Source organism: Oryctolagus cuniculus, chromosome 12 (genome assembly GCF_051225735.1).
Source record: "Oryctolagus cuniculus isolate XC-2025 breed Fujian yellow rabbit chromosome 12, ASM5122573v1, whole genome shotgun sequence".
NCBI classification, from domain to species: Eukaryota; Metazoa; Chordata; class Mammalia; order Lagomorpha; family Leporidae; genus Oryctolagus; species Oryctolagus cuniculus.
Genome location: NC_142878.1, coordinates 63,849,954 through 63,873,105, shown reverse-complemented (window position 1 = coordinate 63,873,105; position 23,152 = coordinate 63,849,954). Strand labels below are relative to the sequence as shown.

General features: G+C 51.2%; 1 protein-coding gene, 1 long non-coding RNA gene and 1 other non-coding gene across 3 annotated transcripts; 2 read left to right on the top strand and 1 right to left on the bottom strand.

The window, feature by feature from the left end:
- Positions 1 to 14,660: 14,660 nt before the first annotated feature.
- Positions 14,661 to 14,824, top strand: LOC127484002 (U1 spliceosomal RNA). Its single transcript, XR_007910785.2, has one exon. It is a non-coding gene; the product is annotated as a U1 spliceosomal RNA (small nuclear RNA).
- A 2,751-nt stretch (positions 14,825 to 17,575) lies between these two features.
- On the bottom strand, positions 17,576 to 18,011 carry LOC108178368 (26S proteasome complex subunit SEM1). The gene has a single exon (XM_017348399.4). It carries the CDS (start codon positions 17,947 to 17,949, stop codon positions 17,728 to 17,730), a length of 222 nt encoding a protein of 73 aa, XP_017203888.2. The 5' UTR covers positions 17,950 to 18,011; the 3' UTR covers positions 17,576 to 17,727.
- Positions 18,012 to 18,871: 860 nt separating this feature from the next.
- Positions 18,872 to 21,294, top strand: LOC149123084 (uncharacterized). The gene is made up of 2 exons (XR_016218546.1): positions 18,872 to 18,987; positions 19,226 to 21,294. It is a non-coding gene; the product is annotated as an uncharacterized LOC149123084 (long non-coding RNA).
- The last annotated feature ends 1,858 nt before the right edge of the window (positions 21,295 to 23,152 follow it).

The following is a 23,152-nucleotide window of genomic DNA, read 5'->3' as shown; positions in this document are numbered from 1 at the left end:
GATAGCCCAAGTCCTTAGGCCCCTGCACTTGTGTGGGAGACCCAGAAGAAGCTCTTGGCTCCTGGCTTCAGATCAGCACAGCTCTGGCCATTGCAGCCAACTGGGGAGATAACCAGCAGATGGAAGATCTCTCCTTCTCTCTCTGTGTAACTCTGACTTTCAAATAAATAAATAAATAAATCTTTTTTAAAAAAGACTCCTATGTCTCACATTGAAGTGCCTGGATTTGATACCTGGCTCTGACTCCAGTTCCACTAATGTAAAACCTGGAATTCGGTGGTGATGACTTCAGTAACTGGGTTCCTACTTCCCACAGGAGGGACATGGATTGCATCCCCAGTTCCCAGCCTCAGTTTGGTCCAATCCCAACCACTGTGGGAACTTGGGGAGTGAACCAGCAAATGAGAGTTCTTTGTCAATCTGTCACCTTACCTCTCAAAAATGAACAAAAGCCCTTCGGAGAACATTTGTGTATTTTTTAAATCAGGTATCTTTGCTCAAAAGGCTAGGGCCCAACCAGATGATTCTATATATTTACTTAATGGTGAGTATTTTTGTTGTAACTTCCAGATGTACTTTCCTGTTTTTTCACTAATGCTTTTATCTTTTATTTTTACTGGGTTTTGTTAGTAGTAAAATAGCCTGACATAGAAAGTGGCACTGGAGCCAGTGCTATGGCATAGTAGGTTAAGCCTCCACCTGTGGCACATGGGCTCTGGTTCTAGTCCTCGCTGCTGCACTTCTGATTCAGCTCTCTGCTGGTGGCCTTGGAAAGCAGTAGAGGATGGCCCAAGTGCCCCTGTGCCCAACTTGGAAGACCCAGAGGAAGCTCCTGGCTGTTGGCTTCAGATTGCAGCCATTTGGGGAGTGAACCAGTGGAGGGAGGACCTCTCTCTCCATCTCTCCCTCTCTCTGTAACTCTGTCTCTGGAATGAAAAATGAATGAATGAATAAATAAATAAATAAATCTATCTTTAGGGGAAAAAAAAAAGAAAGTGGGCTTGGTGGCCTCTGGACATTTTGAGGAAGTCAGAACACTGATGATCACCTGGCCCTGGACTGAGCTTAGAAGCTGCCATCTCGGCCGGCGCCGCGGCTCACTAGGCTAATCCTCTGCCTAGCGGCGCCGGCACACTGGGTTCTAGTCCCGGTCGGAGCGCCGGATTCTGTCCCGGTTGCCCCTCTTCCAGGCCAGCTCTCTGCTGTGGCCAGGGAGTGCAGTGGAGGATGGCCCAGGTGCTTGGGCCCTGCACCCCATGGGAGACCAGGAAAAGCACCTGGCTCCTGGCTCCTGCCATCGGATCAGCGTGGTGCACCGGCCGCAGTGCCCTGGCCGCGGCGGCCATTGGAGGGTGAACCAACGGCAAAGGAAGACCTTTCTCTCTGTCTCTCTCTCTCTCACTGTCCACTCTGCCTGTCAAAAAAAAAAAAAAAAAAAAAAAAAAAAAGAAGCCGCCATCTCTACTCTGTATTCAGATCCCAGCCCTCAGGCTTCCTCCAGGGCCATCTGATGGCTTTCAGCTGGATGGAGAGGGTTTTTTCTTTTAAAAAGGACTGGAGCAGGTGTTTAGCTTAGCTGTTAAGGCTCCTGTGTCCTACACTGGGATACCTGTGTTCAGTTTCCAGTTCTGGTTCCTGACCCCAGCTTCCTGCCAATGTAGACGATAGGAGCAAGTGATGATGACTCAAGTAATTGGATTGCTGCCACTGGCTGGTGGAGCAGCCAGGACTAGAACCAGAGCCCAAGTGGGATGCCAGTGCCACAGGTGGAAGCTTAACCTACTATGCCATAGCACTGGCTCCAGTGCCACTTTCTATGCCAGGCTATTTTACTACTACATGGGAAGCCTGTACTGCTTCCCTGATTCCTAGCTCTGGCCCTGGCCATTACTGGCATTTGGGGAGTGAACCAGTGGATGGGAGATACCCCACACACACCTCTTTCTTCTTCACTCTGAAATATATTTTTTCTCTCTGCATCTCTCTCTCTCTCTCTTTCTCTCTCTCTGTCACTCTCCCTTTCAAATAAAGAAAAATGAATCTTGGGGCCAGTGTATGGCATAACAGGTTAAGCTGGCAACTGCAATGCTGGCATTCAGGCTCCTGGCTTCAGCCTGGCCCAGCTTCTGCTGTTGCAGCCATTTTTGGAGTAAACCTGCAGATGGAAGATCTCCCCCTCCCACTTCTTTCTATAATTCTACCTTTCAAGTAAATATTTTTTATAAGACTTGTTTATTTATTTGAAAGGCAGTGGGGCCAGCACTGTGGCATAGTGGGTTAAGCCACTGCCTGCAGTACCAGCATCCCATATTGACATCGATTTGAGTCCCGGCTGTTCCACTTCTGATCCAGCTCTCTGCTGTGGCCTGGAAAAGCAGTAGAAGATGGCCCAAGTCCTTGAGCCCCTGCACCCACATGGGAGACCCAGAAGAGTCTCCTGGCCCCTGGCTTCAGATCTGCGCAGCTCCCACTGATGCGGCCATCTGGGGAGTGAACCATCGGATGGAAAACCTCTTTCCCTCTCTCTCTCTCTCTGCCTCTACCTCTCTATAACTCTGCCTTTCAAATAAATAATTAAATCTTAAAAAAGGGCAGCATTACACAGGGAGACAGAGAGAGAGAGAGAGAGAGAGAGAGAGAGAGAATGTTTGTATCCACTGGTTCACTCCCCAAATGGCTGCAATGGCCAGAGCTGTGCCAATCCTAAGCCAGAAGCTTCATCTGGGTCTCCCACCTGGGTATCAGGGGCTCAAGCACTTGAGCCACCTGCTGCTTTCCCAGGCACATTAGCAGGGAGCTGGATCGGAAGTGGAGCAGCTGGGACTTGAACCAGTGACCATATGGGATGCTGGTGCCACAGGTGGAAGCTTAATCTGATATGCTACAGACCAGTCCCTCAAATAAATTTTTTTTTAAAAATCTTTACCAAAAAATAAGTGGAGAGTTGGCTTATAGGAACAGGAAAGGAGTTCTAGGACTGAAAGGATTCTAGCCCTACATGAAAACCTGGACAAAGTATGGCAGTAAGGACCCTGACTGCCATCCCCTGCTTTGTGAGTTTTTTTTAAAAATTTTTTTTATTTTTTATTTTTTTGACAGAGTGGACAGTGAGAGAGAGAGACAGAGAGAAAGGTCTTCCTTTTCCATTGGTTCACCCCTCAAACGGCTGCTGTGGCCGGCACACCGTGCTGATCCAAAGCCAGGAGCCAGGTGCTTTTTCCTGGTCTCCCATGGGGTGCAGGGCCCAAGCACTTGGGCCATCCTCCACTGCCTTCCCAGGCCACAGCAGAGAGCTGGATAGGAAGAGGAGCGACCGGGACAGAATCCGGCGCCCCGACTGGAACTAGAACCTGGGGTACCAGCGCCGCAGGCGGAGGATTAGCCTAGTGAGCTGTGGTACCGGCGTGAGTTTTTAAAGAATTACTATTTATTTGAAATAATAATTGACAGAGCTGAGCTGATCCGAAGCCAGGAACCTCCTCCTGGTCTCCCAAATGGGTGCAGAAGCCCAAGAATTTGGACCATCTTCCACTGCTTTCCCAGGTACATTATCAGGAAGCTGGATTGGAAGAGGAGCAGCCAGGACTTGAACCAGTACCCATATGGGATGCCGGCGCTGCAGGCTTGGGCGTTAACCCTTTGTACCACAGTGCTGGCCCTTCTGTGAGTTCTTCAAGAGACAGGTTTCTGCAGAAGGGTCCCAGTGAATTGTAACTGTTTTTTAAAAGATTTATTTTATTTCTTTGAAAGACAGAATTGCTGAGAGAGGTAGAGACAGAGAGAGAGGTCTTCCAGATTCTCTGGTTCACTCCCCAGATGGCCACAACAGTCGGAGCTATGCCAATCCAAAGCCAGGAGCTTCTTCTGGGTCTCCCACGTGGGTGCAGGGCCCAAGCACTTGGGCCATCTTCTACTGCTTTCCCAGGCCATAGCAGAGAGCTGGATCAGAAGAGGGGCAACCAGGACTAGAACTGGCGCCCATATGGGATGCCGGCACTTCAGGCCAGGGCTTTAACCAGCTGCACCATAGTGCCGGCCCTGTAACTGGTTTCTTAATTGTGTTAGAAATGACAGCTTAAGCAGTGACTCTACAAAGGGTGAAACTGCAGTTACCAAAACCAAATTGGATGTTAGCTCCCAAAGCGAACTTACAGATTATCTTAAGGTTTTTCTTCTTTAAATATTTATTCATTTATTTATTTGAAAGTCAGAGTTACATAGAGAGAGGAAGAGACAGAGAGATCTTCCATTTGCTGGTTCACTCCCCAAATAGCCGAAGTGGCCGAGGCTGGGCCAATCCAAGCGCAGGAGCTTCTTCCTGGTCTCATATGTGGGTGTAGCGGCCGAAGGACTTGGGTCCTCTTCTGTTGCTGCTCCCAGGCACATTAGCAGGGAGCTGGATTAGAAGTGGAGCAGCCGGGACTCCACCTGGTGCCCATATGCAATGCTGGTGTCACAAGCAGTGGCTTTATCTGCTATGCCACATGCCAGCCCCAAGATTTTCTTAAGTTATTGAAGCAACACCAAATTTGAAATCAAGAGTCTTGAGTGCTGTCTTTATCTGTCTTGTGGCTTACTGTGTGAACATAAGTCACATGACCTCTTGGTAAACCAGTTCCCTTTCATTAATTGGACTAACCATAACCATAGTACCTGCCCCAAATGCTGCTGTTTCCCTTGCCATGGAAACTCTGAGGAATTCTAGTTGAGACCTCCTCAGATCAGTAGAACTTATGGGTTAGAGTTGGGAGATCCTTACTTAGCATCCCTAACTTCCTCCCTGTGTCCTTGGTGAAACAGTTACAGCAAGTAGATCCGTAGTCAGTGCCACGCCTTGGAGCCAGGGAAGGGCACTCACCAATAGGAGTGGACAGTGGCGTCCGGATACACCCAAGAAGGCTGGGCTGGCTCCAGGGAGATAAGTGAAGCGACTGCCACTGCTCCTGCCTAGTACATGCTCCTGTCTACTAGCACTTGGCAAGCTCAGTGCAGGAATGGCACCGGCACTGGAATGGCATCCAGTAACTGCTCCAGAAATAAGTTCTGGACACAACCATAGCGAAGTAAACAAACACCCCACAAGCTGTTGCTAATGTGGGTGGCTGTCAGGCAGATCTGCCCCCAGGATGAAGATACCCCAGGGCCACTACTTGGCCTTGAGACACATCACACACACACACACACACATGCACACACACACGCACACACACTTACACACACTGTACCCCAGCCAGGCTGAGAACAGCACCAGCCACATGAAATAGCCAATATTTTCCTAAAAATTCCAAAGAATAGTAATCTGTACTGGTCCTACTTCAGTTAGAATAATTAAGACAGGACACTGCTCTAGTAATCTTAGGTTTGTGGGAGGACTAAAGCCCAGGAGTGGGTTATTTAAGGCACAAGTTCATACATCCAACCAATAGTCAATTACCAACACCATGCACAAGGTACAGTGCATGGTGGTAAGTGAAATAAAACCACACCTTCCAACATAGAATGATGAGGGCGGGGAGACAGGGCCTACTTAATTCATGCCATAGCACCTGGGAAAGGGATATGCATGCCCTAGGCCAGTAGGGGTGGGGACAGGAGAGAGGTGATGTTAGGGAAGCTGAATCCAGAAAAACCTGATGGGAGTGAGAGGAAACAGAGGGATAAGTGTGTGGAGGCCATGAGGAGTCTCGGGAGGGGAAAAGAGCAAAGGCCTAAGGGTGAAGTGTGGAGGGTGGCTAGTATTTCCACGTGGGCTGAGCATAAAGACAGGAGGGAGGGACAAGGGGTGGGGCTGGACATTAACACACGAGGTCACTTGTGGAGGGCTTTATAAGCCTTGTAAGGAGTTCAGAATGTATTGTGGGGGAGCAGGGAGCTAATGGGCCATTTTAAGAGGGGCAGTGACTAGATCAGTTTAACATCTGGAGAGATGGTGACACTGCCGTGGGCTTGACCTGATTCAACAGACTGGGAGTGTACAATTATCGCACTTGACTATGATATCCTCAGGAAGTACGCAACTGAAGGCCTTACGCTTTTTATTTTCTACCCTGATTTCTTATAAGTGATTTTTTTTTCAGTTATGGAACAAATAGAATCATAAAAGGCAGATTGTATTTTTCCAAAGATGACCGTGTTAATATATCACTTCCCACACACTCATGTTACAGTGGGAAGTGGACACTCCTCCATAGAGATGTTGGGTCAATATTCCCTCCCTCTGAAGCCGGGGAGACATATGGAACTGCCTTGCTAATAGATACACAAATAATTTGACTCTGAGGCTAGATCGTGAAAGCATTTCACCTGCTCTCGCATGCTTGCTCTCTCACTCTCTCTTATGCTCCTTGGTCGTCTCTGAGCCAACATGTGAGAAGTCTGGCTCCCTTGAAGCTGCCCAACTAGAGAGGTCACAGGATAGATACACCCAGGGAGTCCCAGCTATTTGAATCTTTCCACTGCCAGCATCAGACATACAAAGGTACTTCAGAAAGTTCATAGAAAACGGAATTAAAACATAGTTTGCTTTGGTGCAAAAAATTTTAAATCCGTGCATAGCTTTTCATATTATGCTTTTTTTTTTTTTTTTTGAGAAAGATCTTCATTCCGCTGGTTCACTCCCCAAATGGATGCTACGGCCGGAACTACACTGATCTGAAGCCAGGAGCCAGGTGCTTCTCCTGGTCTCCCATGCGGGTGCAGGGCCCAAGCACCTGGGCCATCCTCCACTGCCTTCCCAGGCCACAGCAGAGAGCTGGACTGGAAGAGGAGCAACCAGGACCAGAAACTGGCACCCACATGGGATGCCGGTTCCGCAGGCAGAGGATTAACCAAGTGAGCCATGGCGCCGGCCCCCATATTATGCGTTTTCGATGAGCTTTTGGAAGATCACTCAAGTGCATGGATTTCACGATTCTTTTGCACCAAAATACATTTATTGTTTAATGCCATTTTCCACAAATGTTTTGAAGTACCTCATAGAAGTCATTCAAATGATTTAACCTCTAGCCTTCAAGCCAAAACAACAGACACCAAGTGGAACAGAGAAGCTGCCCCTAAAAAGCCCTACAGATTCATGAGCAAGATACATGTGGTTTAAGTTTGGAGTTGATTTGTTTCTTAGCAATAGATAACAACCATGATCTAGGCTACAGCCTTTGTTTAGCTAATTTCAAGTATTTTGTTTTACAAGTTTCCCCTGGTTTCTGATGGCTACAGAATTTATGTTTTTATTTTTTTCTGAAAGGCAAATAGACAGAGATTATCCATCTGCAGGTTTATTCCCGTTTCAAATGCCCACAGAAGCTGGGGGTGAGCTAGGCTAAGGCTGGGAACCAGGAACTCAATCCAGATCTCCCTTGTGAGTGGCAGGACCCCAAATACTTGAGCCATCACCTGCTCCTGTCAGGGTGCACATTAGCAGAGAGCTGGAGTTGGAGCCAGCACTGGAACCCAGGTACTCCAGTAGGGAATGGGAGTGTCCCAAGTGGTATCTTAACCAAGTGTCCACCTTCATTACAGAATTTTAACACTTACGCCAGCTGCAGTATGGAGAGGGGCAAAACTGGATGCAGGGGGCCAGCTGTGAGGTGGTTACAATTGTCTGCAAAAAAGATCATAGTGACTTGAGGACTTCTATAAGAAAATATCACTCCTGGGGCCAGCGCTGTGGCACAGTGGATAAAGCTGCCGCCTGCAGTGCTGGCATCCCATATGGATGCTGGTTCGAGTCCCAGTAGCTCCACTTTTGATTTGGCTCTTTGCTATGGCTTGGGAAAGCAGTGGAAGATGGCCCAAGAACTTGGATCCCTGCACTGGCATGGGGGACCGGAAAGAAGCTCGTGGCTCTGGATCAGTGCAGCTCCGGCCATTGCAGCCATCTGGGGGGTGAACCTGCAGAGTGGATGGAAGATCTCTTTCTCTCTTTGCCTCTGCCTCTCTCTAACTGCCTTTCAAATAAATAAGTAAACCTTTAAAAGAAAAAAAGAAAGAAAATATCACTCCCACCCTAATGAATAAAAAAAGCCCACACAGTCTACAAAACCGTAGTTTCACTTGAGCCCAGCAGAAAGCTGAGGTCAGCAAAGCAACCAAGTAGAGTTGCCTCTGCAGAGAGATAGGAACACATGAACTGTTTCAACTTTGGCAAAAACACGGCTGCCATATGAACAAGAAGAAACCAACAAAGATGTAAAGGCTGTTTGTGGGTTAGTTTCACAGCTGGAGACTGTTCTGGACACAGGGGAGTTTGCAGTCACATTTCTCCTCCCCAGGGTTCATGACAAAAAGTGGAAGCAAGACAGGGTCATTAGTCAGCTTTCTGTCACCACAGGAACTAACTTCTGAAGGAAAGAGAGGTTTTGGAGGTTTGCTGTCCAAGATCGGTGCCCTAGGTTTGGCATCTGATAATGGCATTCTTTCTGGTAGGGTCTCTGTCATTCTGCCTTTCAAATAAATAAAATAAATCTTTTATTGTTTACAAGATACATTTATTTATTTTGAAAGTCAAAGTGACAGAGAGAGAGGGATAGACAGAGACCTTCCAACCACTGGTTCACTCCCCCAGGTGGCCGCAATGGTCAATGATGTCAGGCCAGAACCAGGAGTTTCATCCTGGTCTCCCTCTTGGGTGCAGTGGTCCCACACTTGGGCCATTAGTAGGGAGCCGGATGGGAAGTGGAGCAGCTGGGACACGAACTGGCACCCATAGGGGATACCGGTGTCACAGACGATGGCTTTACCTGCTATGCCACAATGCTGGCCCCAATAAATCTTTCTTTAAAAAAAAAATGTGTCCAACATGAGTTTGGAAACCAAATCCTGTTCAAACCATAGCAGCAAGAGACAGGAGAGAACTTTCCCCCTTGGTGGTGTAGGCATGCAGGAGTTGGTCAAGGCAGCTGCTGGCAGAAGGCTAAAGGCCTGAACTGCTCCCGCAGTTCTCTCCCATGAGCAAAAACTGTCAGCTGCTAGAAGAAGGCAACAAACTTTTGCTTTGGGATGGGGTGGAATCAGACAAAAATCACTTGCTTCCAGTGAGGGATACAGACCTTCTTGAACATAAAGATATTTTTTTCTTTTTTTCTTTTTTAGGATTTATTTTATTTATTTGAAAGACAGAGTTATAGAGAGAGATAGACCCAGAGAGAGAGAAAGGTCTTTCATCTGTTGGTTCACTCCCCAAATGACCACAACGGCCAGAGCTGAGCTGATCCAAAGCCAGGAGCCAGGATCTTCTTCCAGGTCTCTCACACAGGTGCAAGGGCCCAAGGAATTGGGCCATCTTCCACTGCTTTCCCAGGCCATAGCAGAGAGCTGGATTGGAGGTGGAGCACTGCAGGCTGGGGTGTTAACCCATTGTGCTACAGCGCTGGCCCCTAACATAAAGATCTGTTACTGGGCTGGTGTTGTGGCACACAGGGACAATTCACCCCCAACCCCGCCCATGCCATATCAGAGTGCTTGAGTCCAGGGCGTTCCACTTCTGATCCAGCTGCCTGCTAATGTGCACCCTGGGAGACAGCAGGTGGTAGCTCAAGTCCTTGGGTCCCTGCCACCTATGCAGGGGACCCAGCTGGAATTCCTGGCTCCTGGCTTCAGCCTGGCTCACCCCCAGCTCTTCTGGACATTCGGAGAATGAACCAGAGGATGGAAGGTCTCTCTTCTCTCTGTCACTCTGCCTTTCAGATAAATAAATAACTTTAAAAAGATTGCTTCTGGGGGCTGATGTTGTGGGGCAGCAAGTTAAGCCACTGCTTGGGATGCTGGCATCCCATATGAGTGCTGGTTCAAGTCCTGGCTGCTCCACTTCCCATGCAGCTCCCTGCTAATGTACCTGGGAAGGCACTGGAAGATGGCCCAAGTACTTGGCACCCTTCAAGCCATCAGAGACTTGGACACAGTTTCTGGCTCCTGGCTTCAGGCTGACCCAGCCTAGCTGTTGCGGCTGTTTGGAGAGTGAACCAATGGATGGAAGATCTCTCTCTCCCTCTCTGTCACCTGGCCTATAAAATAAATAAATAAATCTTTTAAAAATGGGTTATTTAGCAGGTAAGTTGGAAAAGAGGAGGCCGAGCTGGCGCCGCGGCTCAATAGGCTAATCCTCCACCTAGTGGCGCCGGCACACCGGGTTCTAGTCCCGGTCGGGGTGCCAGATTCTGTCCCAGTTGCCCCTCTTCCAGGCCCGCTCTCTGCTGTGGCCAGGGAGTGCAGTGGAGGATGGCCCAAGTGCTTGGGCCCTGCACCCCATGGGAGACCAGGAGAAGCACCTGGCTCCTGCCTTCGGATCAGCGTTGTGCGCCGGCCGTGGCGGCCATTGGAGGGTGAACCAACGGCAAAAGGAAGACCTTTCTCTCTGTCTCTCTCTCACTGTCCACTCTGCCTGTAAAAAAAAAAAAAAAAGAAAAGAGGAGACCGAGGGTGGGTGAGAGGGAGTGTGTGTGTGTGCGTGCGCGCATGGGAAGAGAGGTGGGTGCCCGAGAGTCTGTGAGCACCAACAGCAGGTACTCTCTTGGACCACATTTGGTTCTTCAATTTTCCGTCCCTCAAGGGTTAGATTATACACTGTAAACTCAACAGAATTGTCAAGGGGCAACGTGGTTTCTGGCCTGGCCCCCATCACGTCATGAGGCTCAGGAGACAGGTTGGAGGGTGCAGGCTGGACATGAGCACAGCAGTCAGAGCTGTCTGGCCAAACCCCCCCCCCATATCCATGCATTTATTAACAAATGGACACGCCGCTGATTTCTTTCACTTGGTCCAGCTTGATATTTTTGTCAATGGTTTGGATGGGTGCACAGAAGACCTCCTTACCAAAAGTAAGGGAGAAGGTAAATTACCAGATAACAGAACCAGAATTCTAATACTTTTATATATACTGATGTGATAGGACAAAGTATGAAATCTAACATGGGGAAATGTGAAGTCCTTCATTTAGAATTAAAACAAATTGACTCTGCAAGCAGAGAACAAAGAAGAACAATGAATTAATGAGTTTGTCCTAGTGACAGAAGCCAGACTCAATCTAGCCTAAGGAACACTGACTGGGAAGTTCGGAAGCGGGGCTGGTCTCAGCTCAGAAGGATCTTCAGTCTCCCCTTGGTTTCACCTTTGACCCCTCTCTGTGTTGGTCCAGCAGAGTGCTGTGGACCTGCATCATCCCCATTTAGTAACTTGGGGAACAGGTGGTGCTTTTCAATGCCACAAAATAAACCCCAGAGAAGGCCTCTGACCTGGCCTGAGTCTCATGCCCATCACTGGACCAGTGGGGAAAGACCTATGCCCAGGGGTTGGCAGTCCCCCAGAGCTGGGTGAGAATGGGAAGTGGGGGAGGGTTGCTGTCACCTGGAGAAAGGGGAAAGTGATGCCAAGAAGCCAAAACAAGAGATGCTCAGCGTCTCTGCAGCCCGATTGAGTCAGCAGTTACGTAGCTGCCAGAAAAGTTAGGATTCTAGGAATCAACACTAGAAATGTACTTGGGTCCACGGTGGTATAAAAATGCACGCTGCACAAGCACACGACCCTGAAGGATCAGCTGAGCGTCACCTCACACGGGGAACTTTGGCAAACCACAACGCTCCCCGGAGGACAGGCCCAGCGACCCAGGGCCCAGAAGACTGAGTCATTCAAAGAAAGGACAAGGCTGAAGAACTGTTTTGCCTGAAAAAGAGGGGATTTCATAGAGACACAGTTTTAAAATATTTGGAGGATGGGGTTGAAGTGGTATAGTGGGTGAAGCCGCCGTGTGCGATGCTAGCATCCCTATGAGCGCTGGTTTGTTTCCTGGCTGCTCCACTTCTGATCCAGCTCCCTGCCAGTGGCCTGGGGAAAGCAGCAGATGGTCCAAGTGCTTGGGCCTCTGCTATCCACATAGAAGACCTGGAAGAAGCTCCTGGCTCCTGGCTTCAGCCTGGCCCTGCCCCGGCTATTGCAGCCATCTGGGGAGTGAACCAGTGGATCGAAGACCTCTCTCTCTGTCTCTCCTTGTCTCTCTGTAACTCTAACTTTATAATATATATATATATATATATACACACACACATATATATACAGGATTTATTTTTTTTTTTAATTTTTTTTAACAGGCAGAGTGGACAGTGAGAGAGAGAGAGAGAGACAGAGAGAAAGTTCTTCCTTTTGCTGTTGGTTCACCCTCCAATGGCCGCCGCGGCAGGCGCGCTGTGGCCGGCACACCGCACTGATCCGATGGCAGGAGCCAGGTGCTTCTCCTGGTCTCCCATGGGGTGCAGGGCCCAAGCACTTGGGCCATCCTCCACTGCACTCCCTGGCCACAGCAGAGAGCTGGCCTGGAAGAGGGGCAACCGGGACAGAATCTGGCACCCCGACCGGGGCTAGAACCCGGTGTGCCGGCGCCACTAGGTGGAGGATTAGCCTATTGAGCCGCGGCGCCGGCCTATATACAGGATTTATTATATATCTATATTTATATATAGATATATGTCTATATATAATATATTTATTTATATCTATCTGGAGGATGGAGTGGGCAATCGCTGTCACAGCTAAGGTACATTCTATATCAGAACACCTGGGTTTGGGTACCGCCTCTGCTCTCAATTCCAGTTTCCTGTCAGGATACACCCTGGGAGTCAGCAAGTGATGTCTCAAATATTTGGGTCTTTGCCACCCATGGGGGAAGCCTGAATTGAGTTCTGGGCTCCTGTCTTTTGCCTGGTCCAGCCCTGGCTGTTGTAGCCATGTAAGGATGAACCAGCAGATGGAAGATCTCTGTCTTTTCCTCCAAATAAGGTATTTGGAGGAGCTCAGGAAGAAGCTGAGGTGCTGAAGTACAAAGAACAAACCAAGACCAGTGTGAAGAGGCTTCAGAGAGATCCGTTACTACTCAGTGTCAAGGATTAGTGTGACAGTGAGTTCTCTGTCACTGTAGGTGATTAAGCAAGTATTAGAGGAGTTGTACAGCGGATCCCTGACTTGCATAGAAAGTCAGATGAAGTTGGAGCCAGTGCTGTGGCACAGCAGGTAAAGCCACCGCCTGAAGCGCCGGCATCCCATATGGGCACCGGTTCTAGTCCTGGCTGCTCCTCTTCTGATCCAGCTCTCTGCCATGGCCTGGGAAAGCATTGGAGAATGGCTCAAGTCCTTGGGCCCCTGCACCCATGTAGGAGACTCAGAAGAAGCTCCTGGCTCCTGGCTTTGGATCAGCACAGCTCTGGTTGTTGTGGCCATCTGGGGAAAGAACTAGTGGATGGAAGACTTCTCTCTCTCTCTCTCTCCTTCCCACTCCCCCTCCCCCTCCCCCCTCCCTCCCTCTATGTAACTCTGACTTTCAAATAAATAAATCTTGGGAAAAAAAAGTAGGTTGGATGAGGTCATCCTAAGGTCTTTTCCATTTGTGAAGTCTGAGGTTGCCCAGCGGAGACCTACGGGACTTTGCTCCCAGTGAATCCGCCCTGGCCTCCCCCAACATTTGGGGAGAACTGGTGAGTCTTTCCCCTCCCTAGATGATACAGAGGCTTTCACACAAACAGCTGATCCCTTACCAACCAGCAGTCAGGACAGAGGCCTCCAACAGCTCTTATCTGAGCCCAGCCCTGTGGACACCACATAGAGGCATGTCTTGTGTTTTTCTCTGTTTTCTGAACACATACACCATGAGTCAAAGACTTGGAGGTAGGCAGATTATTTAAGGAGGAGAATAGGAGTGAGGGACCAACAATGAGACAGGAGGGAGGCACTGAGTGGGTCCACTGCGGATCCATAGAAGCCACAGCTCAGCAACCAACGCCCGATCCGCATTGGTTGGACACCTTGGAAGTGTACAGCCCTGCCTCTTGCAGGCCGCCCTGCAGGGACTGTGCGAGACCTCATGCAGAGGGAAGGGAAGCTGTGCGCTTGCGCAACTGTCCCGCATGCCACAGTGGGCTGTAGGGGAGCGCTGGGAGGCTGCGGGGGTATCAGTGACACCTGCCACGGACCCTTTCCCGCCGTCTCCAGGATCCACCCGGCAGGGCAGTGCGAGAGCTTTGATTGTCACATTCTGGCCTCCATGGCCTGGTGTGGGGTGTGGGCCTCCCAGGGGGCCCAGTCCAGTCCAGCCTTGCCTGAATAGGCATTCACAACTCTCCTGGGCTCAACTCTCTCCCAGGTCCCAGCTCCCTCACTGGGCTGTCTGGGCTGAGGGCACCAGGGATGGGGTTCTCTGGGCTGACACATATGCAACTCGACACCTGCGTACAACCTGGAAACCTGGAGACATCCGGGGCATTGAACCGTTGTCCCTTCTATAGATCAAGGTCAGGCCAGGCCAAAGGCTGTATGGGCTCCAGAGTTCCTTATGCTTGCTGTCTAGCAATTTTCCAAGAAGAAAATGCTAAGAGTTACTAAGAATTCAAAGAACCTGAGACGCTGGTTCGAGACCGGCTGCTCCACTTCTAATCCAGCTCTCTGCTATGGCCTGGGAGAGCAGTAGAAGATGGCCCAAGTCCTTGGGCCCCTGCATCTGTGTGGGAGAACTGGAAGAAGCTCCTGGCTTCGGATCAGTGCAGCTCCGGCCGTTGTAGCCATTTGGGGAGTGAACCAGCGGATGAAAGGCCTCTCTCTCTCTCTCTCTGCCTCTCCTCTCTCTGTGTAACTCTGACTTTCAAATAAACAAATAAAATCTTAAAAAAAAAAAAAAAACACATATACTTACCTGGCAGGGGAGACACCATGATCACGAAGGTGGCTTTCCCAGGGCGAGGCTCATCCATTGCACTCCGGATGGGCTGACCCCTGTGATTTCCCCAGATGTGGGAAACTCGACTGCATAATTTGTGGCAGTGGGGGACTGCATTCGTGCTTTCCCCTGCAGGGCAGGGGGGACACAAAGACCCTGAGAGACCTCACTCAAAGCCTAAAAGACACTTCAAATATGAGAAATCATGGCAAAATGCTGGAGGTAGCATTTTAGGCCAGGCCCCGAGGACAAATCCTATTGCCTGCCACCTCCCATATTAGGTCCCCCTGGCTGGCCTTGGCCGCAGCTCAGACCCTGCCCCTCTCTTCCCCTGTGCTCCTCTCACCCTCAGCCCCCACACTGCTGCCTGGCACTTGTCTGTCTCGCTCACCTCCTCTCTCCTTTTCTGTGTTAGTCATCTCCAAGGCCTTCGTGAGCTCTGATAGTCGCACTCACTGCTCCCTAAATTTTGTTGCGTTTTTTAAAAACCATCTCTGCTCAGTGTTTCGATGCCCATTGCACCTCCTGGGAGAGGTGAGGCTGACAGCAGGTATTTATGATGAGCTGGAGGTGGAGGGGACCCAAAGGCCTCCCTGGGGCAAGGAGAGGTGGGTATGTGTTGGGGTGGGGCTCAGGGTCACCATTAGCTTAGGGCAGGGCCCCTTATAAGGTGACAAATGTCCAGCCAGAGGAGGAGCCAGAAAATCAGCTCAGGGGGCTGACGCTTTGATGCAGCAGGTTAGGCCTTGGCCTGCAGTGCCCGCATCCCACATGAGTGACAGTTCGAGTCCCAGCTGCTCCACCTCTGACCCAGCTCTCTGCTATGGCCTGGGAAACCGGTAGAAGATGGCCCAAGTCCTTAGGCCCCTGCACCCATGCGGGAGACCCAGAGGAGGCTCCTGGCTTCAGATCAGCCGAGATCCAGCTGTTGCGGCCATTTGGGAAATGAGCCAGCGGATGAAAGATCTCTCTCTCTGCCTCTCTGTAACTCTGCCTTTCAAATAAATAGTAAATACATCTTTTTTAAAAAAGAAAGAAAGAAAGAAAGAAAGAAAGAAAGAAAGAAAGAAAGAAAGAAAGAAAGCGAGAGAGAGAGAGAGAGAGAGAGAGAGAGAGAGAGAAGAGGAGAGGAGAGGAGAGGAGGGGAGGGGAGGGGAGGGGAGGGGAGGGGAGGGGGGGGGGAGAGGAGAGGGGAAGGGGGGAGGGGAGAGGGGAGATCCCAGCAGGTGAGACAGAGAAACCTACAGGACACTGTGATTTTCTGGGAAGGGAGTGAGGAGCAAGGGCCATGCACGAGTGACTCCTCTCGCCTGTCTGGTCCCTGCTGGACCATTCCCCTGCCCTGCCCTGCACCCCTCTCCCTTATTCTCTGCGTCTGGGCTTCTCTCTCCCATGTCATCCCGCATCTCTGTGGCTCCCTTTGTCTCTTTGCTTTATTTCTAGCTCAGACTTCATTCACCCCTCAGTCCCCCATGGCTGAGGCTCTGACCCCACCTCACTTTCTTGCATCTTCATAGTTTCCTGCCCAGTCCCCTGCAACCTTGTTTCTCTTTGGCTCTGTGGATGCCGGGGACCCTCTGGCTTGATCTGGCTGTTTTTCTGGGTTCCTGTCGGTCTGTTTCCCAGAGGCCCTGCAACTCCAGAACCCCTGGGAGGCGTGGCTTTCCTGAGACCGGAGCCCAGGACAGCCACCCAACACTGCAGGGTAGGAGGCAGAGGACATTTCCAGCCCAGCAGTCGTCATGGTAACAGCCAGGGCGGGCCAGGCAGGGGCTGTGCGGAACCACGTGGGCTTGGCCTTTCTGTGGGTGTCAGGTTTGAGCGGGAGCTCCGGAAAAACAGCAACAACTGCTTGCCTCTGGCCCAGCCCTCAGGGCTCCTGGGCTGGGCTGGGCTGAAGGATGGCAGGAGAAACCGAGCGGGGACAGTTGGCAGGAGAGTGAGGGGGGGTGGGGTGGGGGGCTTAGCTGTCAGCGCCTAGAGGAGCTGCGAGGAGCGGGCCAGGACAGCTGCACACGGGCACACGTGTGTGGCGGCTCCCGTGCTGAGCTGACCTGTGGAGGGCACCGGATGGCATTCCTGGAGGCACAACTGGGCGGTTTTAAAGGTCAGTCCCTCACACTCAGAGCTCCCCCCCGCCACGCCTTTGGATCAAATGTCACTTTTTTTCCCTATTGCAAAAGCCTTTATTGCTCTGAGGAAAATATGCTAAAATAAAAAGAACCAAATGAGTCTTTTAAAAATAGAAATATTATAAATGCAAAAGTCCAAAGAAAGACACTCAAAATAAAAGGTGGTCTGATCTTCCCTTTATATCGCTCAGTTCTGAAGTCTCCTCCCCGAGGGCTTCCCAGACCTGCTAGGTCACAGGGAATCAGGCCCTGGTCCCAGGGGCCATTCCTCTGGTGAGGGCCCACGAGGGAAACCAGACTGGCCACTGCCTGAGTGTGAAGGGGGCTTGGACTCGCAGCCCAGCCCCTATACACCAGAGGAGACTCACTTCTCTCCACTCCTTCCTCTGTTAGGAGACATACTGGTGCCAGGAAGAGGTGCCTACAGGTGCCCTGGGACCCCCTGACGGAGGGGCTTGGGGCTCGGCAGTCTCGCGTTAGCTCCGCGGAGAACCCAGCTTACCTGTGGTCTCGTTTCCAGACTTTCAAGCTGTGCCATGAAAGAGCTCACACTTCCTGGGACACACTGCTGCAGGAAACAAGCCCACAGCCTCAGGATGGAAGGGGAGGTCGTGCTGTCTCCTGCAAGTCTACATTCAGGAAAGACAGGAAGGGAGGGACTCACTAGCCAAGAGGCGGGAGACTTGACACACTGGCATCACAGGCGTTCTTCTGGCTCTTTATTTAAGGAAAAAAAACTACTTTTTCCTCATTTATTTATTTATTTTTTATTTTTTTTAGAGCAAAACATTTATTTTTCTTGTGCTACAAAAACAAAAATAAATCCAAGCAGATCCTGGGTTCTCCATCCTAGAATTTAGTCAACAGTTCAAGTTTAGGTTACTTCAAAATTTCTTCTGAAAGTTATGAAGTCTCCATCTTGTAACCATGTTTCTCCAGTTCAGCTCGCAACTGATTGGAGAAGTCATCCTCGACATTGTCATCATCCCAGTTATCCTCCCAGACAGGTGCATCTTCACCTTCATCTAAACCAGCCCAGTCTTCAGCAGGGAACTCCTCGAACTCGTCATCCTCCTCGAGGAGACCCAAGTCTACCAGCTGCTTTTTCTCGGACATCACTCCCATCCGCGCAGGACACCTCGCAGGTGAGTACGGAACGTGGAGGCCTCACTCCCTCTCATTTATTTGAAAGGGAGAGAGAGAGAGCACTTCCATCTACTGGTTCAGTCCCCAAATGCCCACAGCAGAGCTGGACAGAAGGCAGAAGCCCCGAACTCAGTCTGGGTCTCCCACGTGGGTGGCAGGGAGCCAACTACTTAAGTCATCACCTGATGCCTCCCATTGTGCACAATGGCAAGAAGCTGGATTGGAAGCAGAGCCAGGACTTGAACCCAGGTACTTTGATTTGGGACACAGGCATCCCAAGCAAATCTTAACCACTGTGCCAAATGCCCACCCATGTAGGCTTTTTTTTTTTTTCTGTTAAGATTTATTTATTCATTAGAAAGGCAGAGAGAGAAGGAGGGAGGGAGGGAGGGAGGGAGGGAGGGAGGGAGGGAGGGAGGGAGGAAGGAGATCGAGATCTTCCCTTTACTGGTTCACTCCCCAAATGGCCACAACAGCTGGAGCTATGCCGATCCAAAGCCAGAGCCAGGAGCTTCCTCTGGGTCTCCCAGGTGGGTGCAGAGGCCCAAACACTTGTTCCATCTTCTACTGCTTTCCCAGGCTATAGCAAAGAGCTGGATCGGAAGAGGAGCAGCCAGGACACAAACCAGCACCCACATGGGATGCCGGCACTGCAGGCAGCAGATTTACCCACTAGGCCACAGCGCTGGCTCCAGGGTTTCTTTTATAAGGAAACCAAAATCCCCTCAGCAAACTGTCTTCATGCCCGCACCCCCACCCCCAGATAGGGAAAGGAGATAGTGGCAGGAGAGGGGACAGCAGACCCCGTGGTCATGAGGCTATCTGAATGAGCGCTGATGAGATCTATTTGAGTGTCACTCAAGAGGCAGCGTTTTTGAGACACTAACCTTCCTCTCTGTGACTCACAGGTGGAGAGCGGAGGGTCTCTGAGAGTTGGTCGTTGTCACTCCCCAGTCCTGCCACTATAGAACCATCACCAGACACCGCTGCCTCTTGCCTGCTTCCAGAGACCTGCAGGTGCCTGGGCAGTGGGCAGAGGGTGGGTGTTCTCAGAGCTCTGCGGCCTTGTGCACGAGTCCCGGCTTCCATCCCGGGCCTCGGGATGCTCAGTCTGCACCATTTGTGTCTGCTGGTTGCAGGCGGCTCCCTGGTGGGACTCAGGAGTGCGCTGGGGCCCAGGGCTGATTCCCTTCGTTTTTGTTCGGCCTAAGCCCCTCCCTGCAGCCCTGCCTATCTCTGTCACCCTTCCCTCTAGCTCAGCACCTCGAGCTGGGACAGCTCCCCAGGGGTTCTGCCGAAGTCCAGAAGCATCGCCCCAGTGTCCGGCGTCCGAGAGGGGTGAGCAGGAAATCTGAGTCACCTTGCAGTGCTCCTGCCAGGCCCATGACTCGACGGCTGCCTCTCTGCACACATGCTCTGGGCCAGCTCCGCTCCATCTCCTGGCTGCTCACTGGGCTGCAACAGGCCACCCACTCTTCCACGCTTTTGGCTTTGTTCACTGTTCCCTTTCCCTGAAACATCTTTTCTGGAAAGTTCCTCTTGTAACTTCAAGGCTCAACTCCAATCCCACCATACAAGTGAAGCCTCCTCAGTCTACCCTAGGTGACTATGTGGCCTTCTAGAACATTCTCATGTCACTACCATAGCAGTCATGGCTTGGTTTGCACATCTGCCTCTCTGGGGGAGGGTGTGCTCTGTGGAGTGGAGAGGGGCGTGCTCCTAGATACTCACTGAGCCTTAGTCACTGCCGTCACACTCTTTCCTTGAGAGAGGCCACCTCCGTCACAGGTGGGACCAGAGAGGGTTCCAGACACCCCCAAGGCCACATGCACACTTGCATGGTAGTGAATAGTGGGGGAGATTTGTCACGCCCCCGCCTCCTTGCTGGACCACAGCCCCATCGTGCCGACCTGGCCAACGCCAGGTTGAAAGAACCGACACCTCTGGGAGGAGCGGCTGGGCCACTGGCACCCATGTGGCATGGGGTAGGTGTGGCAACCGCGGCTGGCAGCTGAAGGCCCTGCGTGGCCCTGGGCAGCCTGCGCTTGTGGTTGTGCCCTCCTCCTGCAGCTTTGCCCACCCCCTTTGCTGCCCTCTGGAGCGCCTGGCACACAGGCTCTGAGTGAGCGAGTGAGCGGGGAGACAGCCGAGGGCATCCTTCCCATCTTCCCTCCTTCCTGCCTCCCCGGCTGCAGCTGTGCTGCGTGAGGTGGAACCGAGCACAGTCTTAATTACTGCTCAGGCCTGCTCCTGGGCGCTTCTGGAAGCCAGGCAAGCCCGAGGAAGGACGCCTGGATTGGAGCAGAGACCGGGGTCCCAGACCTCCTGGGTCCAGAGCCGCACAGCTCGCCTTGGGGATTGGGTCTGTGTGACCTTCCTGGGAAGGGAGGGAGGACAGCAAGGACAGGCCCCCTCGTGGGCTGTCACTGCGTGCACAGAGCCTCACAGGGCAGCATATGGCGGAACACGGGAAACTCCTCTGCGACCAGAGAAGCAGGAGCGAATGAGTAAATAAACCAAATGCGTGCACGGAGGGCTCGCCTGCCTTCAGCAAGGAGCCTGCCACGGTGGTGCTCGGCAGGATGTTTTTCAGTGAAATGAAATCAAGAGCCATGAAATGCCTACAGGCGGCAAAAAGGAAGCTGCGTGGAGGAAGGCAGAGAGGCAGGCCCTGGAAATTGTAGGCCCATAGGTCTGATTTCAGTATCTGGGACGCCCCTTCACGAATATCAACCCGTAATCACCGTAGAAGATCAAACGAGATCACGCACATGAAAGCACTTTTTGAACCGTAAAGGGTTTTCCGAATATAAGGCGCTGTTCTGTAATATTTCTGCTCAGGGCAGACTATAAATCAGATGCCCTAGGGAGGCTGGAGATTTGTGATAATGGCTCATCCCCCGCGAGGCGCCCGCACAATTTGGGCTCTTTCATTTAATTAGGCATTGCTTCTCACGCAGGCTGCACAGAAGCCATCTAAGTGGACTCCCCACCTCCCCACGCTCCTCCGCTCCACTCATCTTCTATGCCACTGCCCGCTAACCTGCCCCACGCCCAGCACTGATCAAACACCTGCAGCGTTCCTCCGGCTGACGCACAGAGCCTGGAGTGCCTGGCTTAGTGGGCAAGCTCCTGCCACATCCTGTCCCCCAGGACCTTCTCTCCCTCCATCCCAGCAGCCACGGGCTCGGGAAAATCCAGTCACTTTTCCAAGAACACAGAGTTACCAAGAGGCACATCCCAAAGTCAAGTCCTCAAACCCAGATACCTGACTCCAAGTCTCTTTATTTTGATGCTGCAATAAACAGCATATTTCCTCCCAAATTCATTTGTCGGGGTGAGCATTTGGCCGAATGGATAAAGACGCTGGTTAAGACATCCATGTTCCACATTAGAGTCCCTGGGTTCAAGTCCCAACTCTAACTCCTGGCTCCAGCTTCCTGTTGAGGCAGAGCCTGGGAGACAGCAGTGATGGTTCAAGCAGTCGCCACTCATATGGGAGACCTGGATTGCATTCCCTTCGATCTCATCCCAAATTTGGCCATTGCAGTCATTTGGGGAGTGAACCAGTGGATGGCAACTCTATCTCCCTACCAAATAAATAAACATGACTTTTAAAAAAAATATATGTTGAAACACTAATCTCAGAATGATAGTTCTGCAGGTGGAAAGTGTGGGGCGATTCATCGTGAGAGTGGAGCCCTCATGAATGGGAAGAGGCAGCCAGCCAGCTTGCTCTCTCTGCTACGTGAGGACACAGTGAGAATTCAAAAGTCTGAAACCCAGAAGAGAAGAGGCCTTCCCAGGACCTGGCCCTGTTGGCCCCCTAATCTTGGACTTCTAGCCTGCAGGGTGGGGAGGCTGCTTATTGCGGAAGCCGCCCCGTTCAGGGCATTCTCTTAGACAGTGGACACAGCTGCTACAAACACTGTCCACAGAGCTTTTCCTCTCCCTTGAGAAGTCTCCTCGGATACATTCCCGGGAATGGGAACACCGGGTCAAAAGACATCGATATGTTCGCTGTGAACCAACAATGCTTCACAGAAGAGCCAGCCAGGCTCGTCACACCCTAGCCGGTGATACAAACACAAGGAGTCACACCAGGCCCTTGTACTCCCTGAAGATCACTAAGGTATCTCTCTCTCTCTCTCTTTTTTTTTTTTTTTTGAAAGAGTTACACAGAGAGAGGAGAGGCAGAGAAGACAGAGGGGGAGAGAGGGGGAGAGAGGGAGGGAGGGAGGGAGGGAGAGAGAGAGAGAGGTCTTCCATCCACTGGTTCACTCCCCAATTGGCCGCATCTGCCAGAGCTGTGCTGATCCGAAGCCAGGAGCCAGGAGCCTCTTCCAGGTCTCCCACATGGGTACAGGGGCCCAAGGACTTGGGCCATCTTATACTGCTTTCCCAGGCCATAGTGGAGAGCTGGATTGGAAGTGGAGCAGCCAGGTCTCAAACCAGAGCCCATAAGGGATGCCCACACTGCAGGCCAGGGCGTTAACCCACTGCGCCACAGCGCTGGCCCCTGAGATAGAATATTTTCCATGTATTAGTTTACTCTTTATATTTTGCCGTGTGTGAATTACGTGTTTCTACCTGGCTCATCTAAGAAGCATCATGTTCAGAAGCTTCTATTTTTAAAAAATTAAGAGGTCATCTTGAGGAGTGGATATAGTGGACTTAGTGAAGGCAGAGCTGAGGTCCCCATCTGACAAAGTCACGTACAGAGGCTGCATTGCAAGTCCATCTCCTTTAAAACCCTGGCCTACATCTGAAGGGAGAACCTAGGAGCAAGGCGTCATCCCGGACCAGGCAACACTTCCCAGACCTGTCTGTGTGCCCCAGTGCCCTTATTGGCTGTTTACCTTGAGAGTCATTTTGCTGACTATACAATTGTACTCAAACTGCTGTGCTTTAACTTTTCTTTTTAAGATTTATTTTTATTTATTTGAAAGAGTTACAGATTAGAGGTAGACACACACACACACACATACAGAGAGAGAGAGAGAGAGAGAGAGACAGAGACAGAGAGAGACAGAGACAGAGACAGGTCTTCCATTCACTGGTTCACTCCCCAAATGATCATAACAGCCAGAGCTGAGCTGATCTGAAGCCTGGAACCAGGAGCTTCTTCCAGGTCTCCCACGCGGGTGCAGGGGCCCAAGGACTTGGGCCATCTTCTACTGCT

What these genes read in the sequence shown, in the direction of transcription:
- LOC108178368 (XM_017348399.4), bottom strand. Translation starts at nt 17,949, where the DNA reads ATGGGAGTGATGTCCGAGAAAAAGCAGCTGGTAGACTTGGGTCTCCTC.